This window comes from Salmo trutta, chromosome 32 (assembly GCF_901001165.1).
Source record: "Salmo trutta chromosome 32, fSalTru1.1, whole genome shotgun sequence".
Lineage (NCBI taxonomy): Eukaryota > Metazoa > Chordata > Actinopteri > Salmoniformes > Salmonidae > Salmo > Salmo trutta.
Window position 1 is genome coordinate 13,496,313 of NC_042988.1, and position 17,488 is coordinate 13,513,800.

Below are 17,488 nucleotides of genomic sequence, written 5' to 3' on the forward strand. Positions count from 1 at the left end.
TGCATTATGAACATGGTATTTTGCCTGCTAATGCCTACAATGCAGTGAAGAAAACGATATGACAACAATAACGTCTAATGTAACTGGCCCCTCTAACAGTACAACTGGCCCCAGCTTGGCCCCCCCAATTGAAATGGTCTAGAACCGTCACTGCTTGTGAACAGTCCTTTCACAGTAGATCAATACAACCAATCAGAGCAGCAAGGTCATGTTGCATCATCAGGTAAACGCCCACTTCAAAGTATTGTCTCTCATCCCCACCTGTCTCTCTCTCTCTCTCTCTCGCTGACTCCCACCAGACTTCTCTCTAACATCACTGGAATCAGCCAAGGGTGAAGAACACATCAGTCAGGTATAGGGAGCGCTATGTAATGTAATACAAAGACTAGGACAGAGACTAAAAGAGGACTAAGTAAACCAACAGAAGTTCCAAAGAAAAGGCACGCCCCTAAGAACAGGTCTAGGAACAACTCCCCTTACCTCAAAATGAGTGTTAGCTAGTGGAGGCCTGGGAGCAGACATTGTACTGGACCAGCTCAGGGGCAACCTCTCCCTAAACATACCAGTAGAACGGGCCAGCAGGCCAAGAAAAGAGGAAACTCACACAACTGTTAAAAATAGTGCTAATAAAAATATCCCAGAATTAAAAATGAGCTCCACTGTATATTACATACCTGTCCTGTCTTCTATAGAGATAAATATTTTCAAATCAATATAAAAATGTTCTGCTTATGAATAAATAATTTGCTAATGTGAAATACATTATCTCTCTCGAAGAATTGAAAAGGAAAGTCTGTACAAAATGCCTACTCATATAAATCCCCAAAAGAGGATGATTTAAATTGTACATTATAATAATTTAATCCAGACCTATGTGTCACACTTTCTTCACAATTATATTAATATCATACACAAACATCTTAACGAAGATATATTTATATATGTATAATTATTTTACTTTTCATTTCAAGTTTGCATGAACTATCTCTCTGATTGCCAGGGGCTTTCACTACGAGTGTCTCCACTCTCCACCCTCCTCTCCTCATCCCCACTACCAATAAACCCCTCCAAGACTCAGCCATATTGAAATCTCCTGTCCAATAACACCAGTGCTATGGGGATTCAAAAAAGCATTGTCCCGCAGTCTTGGGGTTCTCATCTTGGACTTTCCTGTGTAAAAGCAGCGAAGTGTGAATACCTCCCTCCCTTCCTCCTCATCACCCTGCCAGACGTAAAAGCAGCGCTGGGAGTTATGGATTTGAGTGTGGAGCTGAATTAGTAAGTGAATTTCTTTCATTTGGCTTCACTTCATAAAACCCAGGGCTTGAGTCCTGCATTGCAACAGTGCAGCCAGTGTGAGGCTTAACTAACTTGCTGTGCCGTGAGCTTGCCGTTTTCTCACTGACAGAACAGACGGTGTGTTTATTGCAATGCCACGGCCACATTCTGACACACACTGGTGTGTGTGTGTGTGTGTGTGTGTGTGTGTGTGTGTGTGTGTGTGTGTGTGTGTGTGTGTGTGTGTGTGTGTGTGTGTGTGTGTGTGTGTGTGTGTGTGTGTGTGTGTGTGTGTGTGTGTGTGTGTGTGTGTGTGTACCCCTTTGTTCTGATCTTGACAACAATGTGTTGTCAGAGCCACTGATCTGATTTGGGCCATCATACCAAGGTTCCTCGGCCTGCAGAAACACAAACGTGCACATGAGCTGTACTGCTATAAGCCTACAAGAACAGTATCTTTGGTGGGTCTCCAATGAAACCAAAGTTCCAGAGGGTTCATGCAGATAGGTCCACTCTGTGCTCTCATGGGGAAATTGCAACATCGATCATTTTGTGCAATTATAACAGTACCATGGCAGTCAGACATACAGGTCCAGTGGGAACCTCTTCCAAGAAGGGTTTGATTCATAGACACATCTCCCCCAAAGGACAGCACAGATAGCAAGTTGCAAAAATAATAGCCTTCTTAAATTCAAAAGGGTGTCAAACAGTGACGTCCAGATAAACCTGTCTTACCAACCCTTTAACACGTCATGAACCCAGTAGATAAGAGTTAAAGCACTTTGTTATTACACTAGCCTTCAAACATGAAACCCACAACCTCCCCACCTCAAGCTGTCTGCACTTGTCACCGACCTCTTTCACAAGCAATTGTTTTCATCTCAATGCCACAAAGAATCGATTTCACGCACTTGTCTACCGAACAATTGAAGAATGAACTAGGACTACACAGCCATAACCCCCTAGGTCGCCTTGGTGACGCATCACAGGAGAAAGAGAGCTTCAGAGTGTTTGCTGGCGTAAGATTAACAGCAGAGAAACCACCGACACGTCTTTGATGAAAGTGTGTTTCTATCCTTATAACACTTCCAAGCTCCTAAGTCAGCTTTGAGGAATGGAGCCAGTGATCTGCGTAAGCACTCCGGTTGAAGGGGAGAACACTCATATTCCCTGGAGCTGCCTTCGTACATGAACCAAATGATTCTCCACAACATATATCACAGAACAAAAGCAGCCATTTCCAGTGGCAACCTTACTACTGCGCAACCAACAGCTGTGGGCTAAGCCCGCTTCTGTGTCGGGGGAGGTCCAGATAAACTCATTCTGGGTTTTATCTAGAGCAAATACTGAGAATACACACAGGCCAAAATGAAACTCATTGTGCCGCATGTCTTGTAAATAATCAGCTAAATAATAATCAGCTGGTCCACATCTCTGGTCCCTTTCAGAAGAGAATTCATTTGTGCCCTTGTTTCTCTCTCTCGAACATTCTGTTCCTTTTAACCATTCAAATCGAATATTACCTAAAGGACTGCATTATCAAACCGGTGTGGGTTCATTCATGATCAGTTGTTCTACAGTCATGAAATAAAGAAATGGGCAATCTAGTCAACCGTTTTGACTCAAAACATCTGGAGACTGTGCTTTTCATAAACAGTTTGGTGGATCTCCGTCTCACTGGCGTGTCGGAGACTGCGTGCATCTACTGCTGTATGCCTGTGCCTGGTCACATGAGCGTGTGTTGAGTTCAGAGTGTAATCACTGCAGCAGGGAACGCCAGTCCAAGGCAAAACCCGTCAACTATGGATACGTCCTGATTGTCGTGCAACATTCATGTCTACACATTCGACGTTCTTTAACGATCAATTTCAATGTTTAAATATATTTTTGTTTTTATTTCTTCCCTTCTTCACGTACCAGCTCAGTCGTTAAATAACTGATCTACTGTAATGTCACATTACTGTTCCTATAATGTGCTATAGTGGTGAATATAATTGTGCGCAGACTCTCAAATCAGAGGACTTCAACAAAAGCAGCTCCCTGGCCTTTTCTTCCATTGCCAAACTGCTGTGCTAATAGTGGGGCCATAGAGAACGAGGGTAAGAATGGAATCAGATGCCGGAGAGAAGAAGCCTTAAGCTACTCCAGGGATGTAGCATTAGATAAACAGTGGAATGTACAGTCACATTGAATGGGAGCCGTTTCATTCATGTAAACTCTTTACAAAACAGGGACAACTATAGCACCAGTTTAGACTTCTACACAGGTGATGCAATAAGTCTGAAATAAAGAAACGAAGAAACAGAAAACTGTCTCAGAATGGAAACCAACACCTTGGTTTAACTTTGTTTTTCTCTACAGATTCACATTGTGCCAGGTGATGAAATAAGACTGCTATAGCTCTGAACACACACGACTACCGTACTGAACTCGTTGAATATTGCAACTCTACTCTGTATAATATAAGTCACAGTCTAGATATCACATCTACTCCACTAAGGTTCCATCCAGTAAGATTTGGCAAATGGTGCGATGATAAACTGAGGGTTCATAAAGTACTGGCACTGTTTTTCTGTCCACCCAGACCAGATCAGACCGGACCAGACTAGACTAGGCCGGATCAAACCAGACCAGACAAGGCAGTGGGAGGGAGAGGAGGCCGAGGCCCATCTTTGAGCTCTCTCTCTGGGGGTCTGGGCAACTGTCAGTACTACTGAGTGGGAGAGCCAGAGAGGAACCACCATCAACTCTGGTACTGTATAATTATAGATATGTGAAGATTCTGGCTGCTGGACTGAGACCAAGGGCAGCAAAGTGACACTCAGAAAGTCAACTCTGGGGAACTCCCCACTGATGTTTTGCTGCATGTGACTCTTGGCATTGAGGGCTAGGGTAAAGGGTGGGGCTAGTATATTTGTTTTCCTCTTAATTTTTTGCATGTGACGGTGCTTTGATTGAGCTCCTCCTCTTCCTCCTCCTCCTCCTCCTCTCATCCATCCTCTTGTACTTCACTGTGAGTTGCTAGGGGAGACAGGCTTGGGCAGGGTCTTGCTGCCACGCTCCTTGTAGCTGTTGGAGCCGGAGTACTGCAGGCTGCGGCTGCTGGGGTTGAGCCCCATGGGGGAGAGGTTGAGAGAGGTCAGGGGGGTCGGGGAGGAGGGCGAGGAGGAGGGGGTGGAGGTGGTGGAGGTGGGGGAGGTGGAGGAGGAGGAAGAGGAGGTGGTGGTTGAGGTGGTGGTGGAGTTGGAGTTGGAGGAGCGGCCGTTGGGCAGGGGCAGGGAGGAGGCGCGCTGCTGCTCGCGGAGGAGGCGGTGTTGGCGGAAGGTGGAGGAGAGGAGCAGGGCCTCGGCGCTCAGGCTGGAGGCTGACAGGCTGGCCAGCAGGGCTTTGGCCTGGCTGGAGGAGGCTGTCAGGGAAGACAGCGCCCCCTCCTGGGGATACTTCCTCAGACCCGGGGCGAACACAGTTGAGGCCGAACTGGAGGAGGACAGGCGGCCGGAGAAACTGGCAGCTTTGGTGCCTGACAGGAGGGGCTCAATACTGCTGCTGCTGTTCCCATGGGCCTATGGGTCAGACCCAGGGACAGACCAGGAAGAGGAGGAACAGGAGGAGGAACATGGAGAATTGGGGAAAATTGGAAAGGTTTCAGGGGGAAAAAGAGAAATGAAAAAAGAGAGTACAGTCATATAGTTGGTAGTGGTCCCCGACAGCACCCTTCCATTCACACAGACATGCCCACACACAAACATACAGAACACACACACAGACATACAGAACACACACACAGACACACCAAGGGGAGGGTGGTAGATATCTTGTGCATTGTGGGGTCAATGTAGGACATGAGAGGGTACAGGAGTCAGAGACTGCTAATACCCATGTTAAGCCAACAGAGGGGAGGGGGGCTAAAGGGCGTGGACTAGGAGTAGAAGGGGATGGGGGGGTCAGATGCAGCTCTGTAGTCAGGTGGTTGGTGCTGAGGAGGAGTCTGGAGAGGACAGGCACGGGGCACAGGCTGGTCCCTCACTCACTGTGCAGGGTCAGAGGTCACAGAGGCGCAGGTGGAGGGGCGGGCCGGGTGGTACAGGATGGCCCGGGAGGATCACACAGGTGACAGGGTGGTGGGTGAGGTGGTGGTGGCGCCCCAGGAACAGGTGGTGTTGAGAGGCACAGGCAGGGTGGGGTGAGGGACGAGGGGTGAGAGGTGAGGGAGGAGGGGTGAGATGAGAACAAGGGACAAACACAGGAAATTCAGGTTAGTATCAGCTAATGTTGATGCTAGCCAAGAGTGCCAAATATACACAATGAGACAATACATCTTTTTTTTTGTATTATGACACCAACAGTCTGAAGTGAAAATGTAACAGAAGTGTACAGGGGTTACACTGCTGTTGTCCGTTACTGTTTTGACTGTTTTTTTAATGGACGTCCGAGTCATTAAAAATGCAAAACACATTAAATGAACAGCATCACGCATATTCCCCTTTGTGTGATGCTGGAGTACACCAGTAGATGGCGCTGTGTTGGCAGTGAGACATTGTGGCAACGCTGTACACATTATACTGTATAGGGGGTGTATTCTCTGTAAATGCAGTCTGCCAGCATTCAGTCTCTCTCATAGAGGAAGGCTGGAGGAAAGTGGCAGTGCCAGGGCATGGGCAGAAGATGCTAACAGAGCTATGCCAGAGCACGAGTGTGTGAGGGTCCCCTACTCTGTGATCAGTCCTACATCAGTGCCACTGGCTGATGACACCTGTCTAGACATCTGTGCTTGTGGCTGGGGGATGAGAGGTGTAACCTGAAGGAAGCGTCTGATGTAACTGTCCCAACTCTGTATCATCAGTCAGACAGACACTGGGAGAGAGCAATACCAGGTTTTATATCGAAGGTCATCGCTTATTTAGAGGTGACTTTGATTAAATCCAGGATTGCAAATCATTTGCTCTTGAATAACTCTTGTACATAAATATGTCAAAAGTTCTCTTCCACAATGTTCAGAATAAAGGCAACTCACTATTTCTGAGAGGTTTCTACTCTGCCCTGCATGTTGAGTGGTTGGAGGGTGTTAGTGTGGAGAGAGAGGGGATTTGGTCTGTGTGGTTGGTTGGACAGCAGGTGCGTGTTGTGTGGCCTGTGAGGCTTTAACCTACTCTGTTGGCTGGTGCTCCAGTAACTGGTGCTGCTGTCTGCCCCCAGGGAGAGGGGCTGTTCCTTCTGCCTGAGGACACCCTCTCTCTCTCCTCTCTCTCAAGCCTGGCTACCGCAACATTTATTCCGCTCTGTTAGTGCGGTAAGATAGCCTCCTCTCATCTCCGGAAGCTCAGAGCTGCCTGCCAAAAGACTGTGTCGCGGGACTGGCCTTTATTAACCCCCCCCCCCCCCCCCCCCACTAGCCTGCTTCACAGCCAGAAGTAATAAGAAGCGAAATGGGAAATGGAAATCGAGGATTGTGGTATGAAAAGGATTCACATTGTCATGGCCTCCTTGATCTGCACCAAGGCCAACGAACCGAAATAGTGGCTTTGAACTGTCTGTTCTGATAACAGCTCAGTGATTAAAAAAATCCTCTCATGCCTAGATGGCTCTGACGTCTCCTGGTACTGTAGCAGTGCCTAATAACAAGCGCCGGCACAACGGCACTGAGTATCATCTCACAATGCACTGTTCAGTCACCCACCCACACACACACACACAGACACACACACACACACACACACACACACACACAGTACAGACAGATAACACAAATATGAAAGCTTTCGCACCACCGATAACGTCAATTCATAACACCACTGAGGATATAAGCAGAAAAGAGACAAACAGAGAAAAGATAGGAAGGTGAAAGGAAAGAGTGATGACCAGAGAGAGAGAGGGTAAATGTAAGAGTTTGGGATCAGGGGTCATCTCTGGGGAAAAGAGATCTCTTTACCTTCAGCTGTGGCTCCAGTAGAAAGGACACCCATGGTGGGCATGTCTGGGTGGGTGTGAGTCAAAACAACAGCATCAGTAGGGAGTGGGGCTACTAACTTACAACTCTATGGGAGTGGGGAAACTAACTTACAACTCTATGGGAGTGGGGCTACTAACTTACAACTCTATGGGAGTGGGGAAACTAACTTACAACTCTATGGGAGTGGGGCTACTAACTTACAACTCTATGGGAGTGGGGAAACTAACTTACAACTCTATGGGAGTGGGGCTACTAACTTACAACTCTATGGGAGTGGGGCTACTAACTTACAACTCTATGGGAGTGGGGAAACTAACTTACAACTCTATGGGAGTGGGGCTACTAACTTACAGCTCTATGGGAGTGGGGAAACTAACTTACAACTCTATGGGAGTGGGGCTACTAACTTACAGCTCTATGGGAGTGGGGAAACTAACTTACAACTCTATGGGAGTGAGGCTACTAACTTACAACTCTATGGGAGTGGGGAAACTAACTTACAACTCTATGGGAGTGGGGCTACTAACTTACAACTCTATGGGAGTGGTGCTACTAACTTACAACTCTATGGGAGTGGGGCTACTAACTTACAACTCTATGGGAGTGGGGCTACTAACTTACAACTCTATGGGAGTGGGGAAACTAACTTACAACTCTATGGGAGTGGGGCTACTAACTTACAACTCTATGGGATTGGGGAAACTAACTTATAACTCTATGGGTGTGGGGAAACTAACTTACAACTCTATGGGAGGGAGGAAACTAACTTACAACTCTATGGGAGTGGGGAAACTGACTTACAACTCTATGGGAGGGAGGAAACTAACGTACAACTCTATGGGAGTGGGGAAACTGACTTACAACTCTATGGGAGTGGGGAAACTGACTTACAACTCTATGGGAGTGGGGAAACTGACTTACAACTCTATGGGAGTAGGGAAACTAACTTACAACCCTATGGGAGTGAGGAAACTAACTTACAACTCTATGGGAGTGGGGCTACTAACCTAGAACTCTATGGGTGGGGGGCAACTAACTTACAACTCTATGGGTGGGGGGCAACTAACTTACAACTCTATGGGAGTGGGGAAACTGACTTACAACTCTATGGGAGTGGGGAAACTAACTTACAACTCTATGGGAGTGGGGAAACTAACTTACAACTCTATGGGAGTGGGGCTACTAACCTAGAACTCTATGGGTGGGGGGCAACTAACTTACAACTCTATGGGAGAGGGGAAACTGACTTACAACTCTATGGGAGTGGGGAAACTGACTTACAACCCTATGGGAGTGAGGAAACTAACTTACAACTCTATGGGAGTGGGGCTACTAACCTAGAACTCTATGGGTGGGGGGCAACTAACTTACAACTCTATGGGTGGGGGGCAACTAACTTACAACTCTATGGGAGTGGGGAAACTGACTTACAACTCTATGGGAGTGGGGAAACTGACTTACAACTCGATGGGAGGTGGGGGACAACTAACTTAAAACTCTATGGGAGTGGGGAAACTGACTTACAACTCGATGGGAGGTGGGGGACAACTAACTTAAAACTCTATGGGAGTGGGAAAACTAACTTACATCTCTGTGGGAGTGGGGAAACTAACTTACATCTCTGTGGGAGTGGGGAAACTAACTTAAAACTCTATGGGAGTGGGGAAACTAACTTACATCTCTGTGGGAGTGGGGAAACTATCTTACATCATCTCTGTGGGAGTGGGGCTACTAACTTACATCTCTGTGGGAGTGGGGAAACTAGGGGGGCACCTTAAAGCTCTATGGGTCAACTAATATGGTGGGTGGATGGGCACCTGGCTGGCACAGTACCCTGGGCAGTATAGTATAGGTAGGCATCTGACAGTGAGAGAAGACAGACATCCATGGCATGTTATGCCAATACAAACAGCCTGCTGTCAGTTATTGAGTAGTGGGGAGATTGACTTCTGCGATTGAAGTCATATGTTGATTCAAAATGCTCTGAAATGGGTTTAGAAATGTCTTTGTTACTGTTGTTGTTGGCGCTATCTTAACTTATGGCTTGGTGCCGACTCTGAGAGATTGTTTTGAGTGTCTTTCCTTTGGGCGAGGGGATAGTGTTTTCACCCAGCCTATTTTCAGTGTAATTGTTTGCCACAGTCTGTGGACAAAGGGAGCACGCTGAGATCCTGTGTCCTCATACTGAAATAATGGGATTCATTTTCCTCTCAGTGGGCTAGAAGGAGGCCACTCCACCCCTACAGCTTTCCAAAAACAGGGAAGAAGAGTGAGGAAACAAGAGACACATGGGGAGAGAGAGAAAGATAGAGGTGGGAAAAGAGAGACAGCAAAATTGAGAGAACAAGAAATAATAGGGAGGAAAAAGATTGTGCAGTAAGGAAGGAGTGAGTGAATAAAATGGAGGAAGAGAGAGAAAGCGAGAGACAGCTGACGGGAGCACGCTGGGGGGAAGCACTGTGCTCTTCATATTGAATAATCAGTGATTGCACTGACACAACTGGGTACTGATTAGCCTCAGCCTACATTGGGAGACAAGGGAATTAGAGATTCCTCCCATGCTTACCTATATAGCTACTAGTCAGCCCAGTCTCATAACACACTCTCTCTATGTATTATATATATACATGTATCTCTCTCTGTCTCTCCCTACATCTCCCCCCCGCCGCTCTCTCTATTCAATTCAAATTGCTTTATTGGCTTCTCTCTCTCTCTCTCTCTCTCTCTCTCTCTCTCTCCCCTCTTGATTCACATGAATGGCTCCCTCTCTGAATTCCCAATCAAAGTATTTTTAGCGTGGAGAGGGGGTTTAGGTGCACTTCAGTGCTCTGGTATTTTTCAAATAACATTGACATTAAAGCTTATTTCATTGACATGACTCCTGCCAATACTAGAGAAGAAAGTTCTCTCTCAGCTTGACTTTGTTCTGACATGCCTGAACAGTTCCATTTCCCCGTCTCCCCTGGCCCCCCTTGCATCTCCCAACTTATAACCCAACATCCTTCAAAACCTTCAGGTGCCCTCGTGCACAACACTATCTATTCCATAGACTATCTATAGACCCTTTATCAAACAGGACCCTAGTAGTACTATTGGCTCTGGCTAATCCATCGACGGTCTATGGATTAAGAAGTCACATCAAGATATGGAGCTACACTAATACAACAGTGGAATAGGCTACCTTGTGCAGAAGGTGGAGGTGTGGGGTCAGTTAGGTAGGAGCAGTAGAGGATCAGTCTCACTAGAATACAGTACCTGCTGCTGGCCCTTGAGGAAGTCTTCCCTCTTGCCAGTTTTGGTCTTCTCTGTGCTGCTCTGCTGCAGGTGTTTCAGTCTGGATGCAGCCGAGGAGTGGACTTTACCCACAGCTGAAGAGCTGTTGCCTCCCTGGAGAAGGAGACAAGGAGAGGAGAAGAGGGGAGAGATGTGAGTATTAGTGTCACAGAGCACGAACAGATTTACATTTCATTCTTTTTAATCAGACATATACCAACTTAATAGAAGCTCTCACCCAGAATGCCCACCGGCTGCTGAAAGCCCTAAGATCAGGGTGCTCACTATAGCCTCGCTGAAATAACTCCCTACTATCCGCCCCACTGACTTTCAATATATCATTACACGCTGGCTGCAGAAGATCTGACAAACAGGTGAATATGGAAATGAAAAATTCAAAGTGGTGTTGCGTAGCATGGCTGCACCAGGGACTCCATCATATGATGTCGTCGGCTCAACCATTTTCTCTGCCTCTAATATGCAAAAAGCAAATACGCACTCAGTCACTCCAACACATATCCTATCTACTCCCCAACCTCCTCCACACACGCACATCGGCTAAGAGGAAAGGCAGTGCATATGATTACAGGAGACGGAGCGCCCAGTATGGTATGCTAATATGAATCATTCAGGGGTAGAGTAGGGAACCTGGATGAAGCATCTGATTGGCCTCATGAGACCCAGTTAAAGGCAGTGGTGGTTACAGTACTAAGGGTGATGCAACAAGGCGTGAAAACGCTGCAACTCCACACCAACCCCACGTCAAGCCCACGGGACCTGTTTCTCCAGCTGAACGGCCGAGAGGAGAAATGGTCCCTGACAGCCAGCCCCACTGTAGCTTGGCACTCCACTGCAGTTGGACTGAGTGACAGTCTATCTACACACTGAGACAACATGGTGGTCCATGCTACACTCTACCTCTTCACCTGTCTGTCTCTAACTCTCTACCGATCAGCATTACTCAACCATGTATTTCATTTTGGGAGCTTTACAAGGAGCGTTGACCTAAAGGTGAAATGACAAACTCCGACTCCCAGCATGCAATGAGCCCTCCGAGGTCTGGTCCGCCCTATGCTAATGATTTACTACGGGATAATGAAAACAACAGTGTGCGTCTGTATTCAGTTTCAGACCAATTTGTAAACAAGTCTCAACATTTCGTTTGTCGATAAGCCGAAAGAAAGTTCAAGGTAAAGCTATAATAGTTGAGGATGCAGGTAACTGGTAATTGATTATAGAGACGAGAGAAGCAGCAGAGGACAAAGAGAAGGCAAGACAAAGACGTGAAGAGGGGGGGGAAATAAAAAGGGGAGAGAAAGAGAAATGACAGTTTATTGCAGCAGAGACTGGACTCGCCCTGGTTTACAGAGTAGAAACAGAAGACCAATGAAAAGACAATGAACAACCCGTCTCCAAGGGGACAGTAGCCCCACAACTAATCACAGTACAGAGAAGGAGAGCATCTGCTGCAGGCCCCTTGGAGTTGAAGATTTAAGATTTAAAACATTCTGTTTGGACTGCCAAAATCTACCCGTTTTCACAGGGAGCAGACAACAGATTACTTGTATGTGGGAGTTGGCAGGTTGAGAGGTTCAACGGAGGTGTGAGGTATAACTCCATGTGAGGTTGGTATGTTATGTGCAGTCAGATTCCCTCTGAAGTCAATAGGAGGAAGACAAGATGAAGCTTCAGCTTCAGCAGAAACAGCAACCCCAACACTTAAAGCCAAAAAGACAGAAGAGGATAGAGAGAAGTGAGTGCATGCCCTCTAAAGAGCAGAGTCTATGCAGGGGTGCATGTTATAGACCTTGGTCATCGTGGCAGTAGTGTAGGAGGGTTTGGGCTTGGGTGGGACTGGGGGCTTCTTGGTCTCTGAGGTGCTGGTGCCAGGCGTCTGGGCTGGGTCTGGACCGTCTGACAAGGCAGTGTCAGTGGGGAGTGTGCGTGGGGAGAGATGCACTGTGGTGGGGTGGCCACTGAGCTCCAGCAGGGTGTTCTCCAGCTCGCGGATGGTTTCATCCAGGCTGTCCAGCCTGCTGTAGGTGCTGCTCCTAATGTCCTCTCCTTGCTTCCAGGGGTTCAGTCCCTGTTCTTCCCTGGCCTGGCTCTCCTCACAACCTGCAGACCCTTTGGGTTTCACTGCTGCTTCTGCAGAGTCCTGACTGGGCTCCGGATGGGTGGCTAGAATGCTCTTTGTTCCAGTGCTGTGATGGAGTGTCAGGTTCCTGGCCCCTGTCTCCACCCCTCTCCTCAGAGCCTCTCTCAAAGAGTCCTGCTGCTCAGGGGAGAGCGTTATCCTGGAACCCAGGGTAGTGAGGCTGCTGCTCAGGCTGCTGTGAGAAGATCCTGCTCTGGGCTTGGGGACCACCTTGGATGACCCTGTGTCCTCCTCCCTGCCCAGCAGTAACTGCAGCTTCCTGTAGGCCTCTCTGACCGTCACAGTCTCCCTGAAGAGTACCAGTAGTGGAGCCCCACACAGTGCTTCAGTGCTTCCCTCTGAAGGCTGAGGTGGGATGGTGAGTGTCTGTAGAGCCTCTCCCCAGGTCCTGCTGAGCTTCTGGGTCTCCGAGGGTGACATCACCATCACCTCCAGCTCAGTCAGTGCCAAGGACAGCTCTTCTCTCTCCTCCCTCTCTTCCTCCTTCTCAAAGGACTCCAGGATTCTCAGCTCCCCCCGCCGAGAGGGCTTCCTCTGGGGCTGGCTGACGGGATCCTTCCCCGTAGAGACCTCCTGGATCTGGGGGACTGTCTGGGGAGGAGCAGTCTGGCTCTGGGACTGGTCCACTGTTGGGGACATCTGATGGTCCTGTGTCAAGTCTCTGACAAAGCCTTCAGAGGGAGAGAGTGAAACTGACATGCACTCTGTCAGCACAATCCGGGGGACAGGAGAGGACGGACCAGGAAGGGCCATGCTCTGTGCCTGTTAAACATAATGGGTGAATAGAAGTAATATTCCAATATATATTCAATAAGATAAAATAGGATTGTTTTCTAAACAGTGTAATGGTAATTGACTGGTTATAGAATACTTCTCATTAGGGCACTAACCTGTGATTGTGATGCCAGTATGCTGCCCTGCTTCCACTGTAGGCCAGAGCAGTCCAACGATGCTCTAGACAGCTGGTAGACACAGTGTAGAGTTTCACAACTGTTCACACACACACACACACACACACACACACACACGCACACACACATGCACACGCACACACACACACTCACTCACTCACACACTCACACACACACTTGCACACTCTAACACACACACACACATTCATGCACTTCAGAGCACTGCAACCAACACAGAGAGTGACTAGTCACAGGAGTGTTTGTGTGTAAGGAAGAGTGATCACTCCATCAGGGAGTGAGTGTGTGTTGGTATAGGGTGTGTGTGTCGTCTGGAGACAGTGTGTTTAGGGGTGTGTTCTGGTAGTGTAGAACAAGGGGAGTGCTGGACCAAAGGGCTGCATTTAAAACAATAGTACAAACTCCTTTACTTTCCCTACAGCACCAAGCAGAATAGGGTCAGTGTACAGTCTGTGTGCTGGTGACCAGCTGCTGTGTTTGACAGGAGACCCTGTGGAGAGCACTCTGCAGGTAGAGATAAAAGGTGAGGATGGGACTGTGCACTCTGGGAGGGGTGTAGAGATCAGGGATGGAACATGGGAGTGTGTATTTGAGGGAGGGGGTAGAGTGGTGGAAGTGTTAGTTCGAGGAGGAAGGAGGGCGAGGAGGAAGGTGAGGGCAGTCTCAGGAAGTAGCAGTCCACACAAGCCCTCGCGAGGTCAGGGAGGGCGTTACCTTGGTGCCCGGGGCCCCTGGGGGCCATAGGTCAAGGCTGGAGGGGGGCACGCTGGTCCTGCTGCGGGGGGCACTGGGCAGGGACAGGGGAGGGGGGTGGCTGAGCCTGAGGGGGGCTCTCTGAAACAGCTGGCCAGGGGAAATTAGGAGGGAGGGGAGGGGAGAGTTGAAATAATGTAAATAATGGTTAAATTAGGATAAGTTATCCATAATATCAAGATCAATTATTATAACGGGTCTATCAAAAATTATAGTAAAAAAAATAAAATATATGTCCAATTTATTGTTTCACTAAGTGGCCAGCAGGGCATCAGAAAGACAAACACACAACTCAACGCTTCATTTGGGTCCACGTGGCCAGGCTGGGTTGGCCTGTGAGCTCTGGGTGACACACTGTGTGTGTGTGACTAAGCTGTGGGATCAGCAGTAATCTGGGCCCACAGTGAATGGACTCTCTGTCTCAGTGAGGAGGCCTGGGGTGTGGAGGACATATGGCACCTGCTGCTTTGACCTGACCATCCTCTCTAACACACCAAGTAGCCAGCTAATGAGGCCTACAACGGTCGTGAGTTTGTGTGTATGTGTGTGTGTGATTGTGTGTGTAGCTACAAGCTCTAGGCAAAATTAGGGAAGCAGAGGAAGTGTCGTTTTTCAGTAACATTTCCCATTCCGTCCACCCTTACCTAAAATCCTTCAGGGACCACTTCTACTTCTACTATATAAACTCTGCAAACACTATTAATCCACTATTTCTGAAGCTGTTATACCAGTACCTCCAGTTCAGCAGCGATCTTGTCCTCCTTTCCCTCTTCCTTGTCTCCAGAGGCGATGGTGGGAGGGGTGGACGCAGGACGCGGGTTTTCAGACACCGTCCGTCGCAGCTTCACATAGGGCTTCTGGGCTTCTGCCTCCTCCACCTCCGACTTTTACACACATACATAGTGGAGATCAGAAACTAGGCAGGAGGTGTGTGTGTGTGTGTGTGTGTGTGAATATACATCCATGCCTCATGCTCTGTCACCTTCATGCTCTTGCCGGGGATAAGGGTCTCTCCGCTGCGGGTGATCAGGCCAGCCGGGGATGATGGGAAGCTGCGTCGAGGTGGCGGGGGAGGGGGCGACTTCGAGGGCTTCTCTGTACGATAGCGAGTCACTGTCAGCTGCTCTGCATCTGTGGCAGGCAGGGCAGTACCATGGGAACCCGTTAGAGGACACAGTACATTCATACTGGCACCACAGCCGACACTGACACATTCATGAGCTGAGTATGTGACAAAACACTGCTGCCCATCAGTACATCAAACCCCCCAACGCTCTACTGTTACCTCTGTTGGGTGAGGAGAGGTCTGATGTATCCTTACCAGAACCACGTCTGGAGCCAGGCTCCTTCCCCGAGAGCTTGTGTGTGGCGTGCTGGGGCTTGGTAGGGCGGTGCTCTGGGGTCCCTCCCCCACTCTGGGGGGTCTGAGACTGGGAGGGTGTGTTGGAGGAGGGCTTGTTGATCTGCTTGGCGGCAAAGTCCAGGTCTGGGATGGCCTTCATCAGCTCAGCCTGGGTCTCCTCCAGCAGACGGTTGATGTCTTGAGCACTGTACTGGGTCAGACTGGCCCGCTTCTCCTCCCAATCCCGCTCTGCTGCCTGGGGAGGGGGAACCATAGAGAGATATAGCACAGTGAGGGATATTGTATACACACGCAGACACACACACACTCACAACAGGAGGTTGGTGGCACCTTAATTGGGGAGGACGGGATTGTGGTAATGACTGGAGCAGAATCAGTGGAATGGTATAAAATACATCAAACATGTGTCTCCATGTGTTTGATGCCATTCCATTCGCTCCATTCCAGCTCTTATTATGAGCCGTCCTCCCCTCAGCAGCCTCCACTGACACTCACACATGTGCAGACATCCACACTTGTAGGCTCACTCATGCCTACGCATACTCTCCTCCAAAACCTATACATACTGTATCATCATACCAATGCTACACTAGGACAACTACAGATTAAACAGTAGAATGGAGTTACAGAAGGGTTCCTTACCAGTCGAATCTCCACAGACACAGCCTTATCAGCGGCAGCGCGGTTGGCCAGCTCTTCCAGGGCCCGGCCCTTGTGAGGCACAGGGGGATGATTGTCCCTGTGAGGGCCAGAGGAGGGGTGATTGTGTCCATGACCGTGACTGTGACTATGGCTGTGGCTGGAGTGGGGGCTCCAGTTTGACAGGCTACTGCCGCCCCTCAGGTCACTGAGGTTGAGAGGAGGGCTGGTGGGCATGTCAAAGTCAGAACTCTTACGGAAGTCCTCACTGCTGTGCTTAGGGAAGTCCTCCTGCTTCTTCCAGACGCCCTCGTTTACTTCCCTGACAACACAAACACAGCCAATGTCAGGCGATGCCAGTGACGTCTGTATATCAGCCATTATGTGTTCAGTGCTGGTGGGCTGTGGCTAGACAACGCAGGCTCTGAGTTACACATCGTTCATGTACCTGGGATGTTGGATCAGTGTCGATGTTTCACTGATGGTCAGTGTGTGGTGGGCTGTAGCCTACCTGGTCAGTGTGTTGGGTCGTACCTGCGCAAGGTGGTCGGTGTTGGGTCGTACCTGCGCATGGCGGTCAGTGTGTTGGGTCGTACCTGCCCGTGGCGGTCAGTGTGTTGGGTCGTACCTGCGCGTGGCGGTCAGTGTGTTGGGTCGTACCTGCGCGTGGCGGTCAGTGTGTTGGGTCGTACCTGCGCGTGGCGGTCAGTGTGTTGGGTCGTACCTGCGCGTGGCGGTCAGTGTGTTGGGTCGTACCTGCGCGTGGCGGTCAGTGTGTTGGGTCGTACCTGCGCGTGGCGGTCAGTGTGTTGGGTCGTACCTGCGCGTGGCGTTCAGTGTGTTGGGTCGTACCTGCGCATAGTGGTCAGTGTGTTGGGTCGTACCTGCGCATGGCGGTCAGTGTGTTGGGTCGTACCTGCGCATGGCGGTCGGTGTGTTGGGTCGTACCTGCGCAAGGCGGTCGGTGTGTTGGGTCGTACCTGCGCGTGGCGGTCGGTGTGTTGGGTCGTACCTGCGCTTGGCGGTCAGTGTGTTGGGTCGTACCTGCGCATGGCGGTCGGTGTGTTGGGTCGTACCTGCGCTTGGCGGTCAGTGTGTTGGGTCGTACCTGCGCGTGGCGGTCAGTGTGTTGGGTCGTACCTGCG

At 49.3% G+C, this 17,488-nt stretch overlaps 1 protein-coding gene across 1 annotated transcript in view; it reads right to left on the reverse strand.

Annotated features, from left to right (window-relative positions):
* Window positions 1-971: 971 nt before the first annotated feature.
* The window catches only part of LOC115170670 (SRC kinase signaling inhibitor 1-like), a 60,193-nt gene continuing 43,676 nt past the window's right edge, over window positions 972-17,488 (reverse strand). Inside the window, exons 13-21 of the mRNA XM_029726915.1 lie at window positions 16,347-16,665; window positions 15,663-15,939; window positions 15,324-15,472; window positions 15,076-15,225; window positions 14,303-14,431; window positions 13,550-13,621; window positions 12,309-13,421; window positions 10,484-10,615; window positions 972-4,841 (exon numbers count right to left, since the gene is read on the reverse strand). Coding sequence (XP_029582775.1) covers window positions 4,287-4,841; window positions 10,484-10,615; window positions 12,309-13,421; window positions 13,550-13,621; window positions 14,303-14,431; window positions 15,076-15,225; window positions 15,324-15,472; window positions 15,663-15,939; window positions 16,347-16,665 — 2,896 coding nt within the window. The 3' untranslated portion in view covers window positions 972-4,286. The remainder of the gene's footprint in view (window positions 4,842-10,483; window positions 10,616-12,308; window positions 13,422-13,549; window positions 13,622-14,302; window positions 14,432-15,075; window positions 15,226-15,323; window positions 15,473-15,662; window positions 15,940-16,346; window positions 16,666-17,488) is intronic.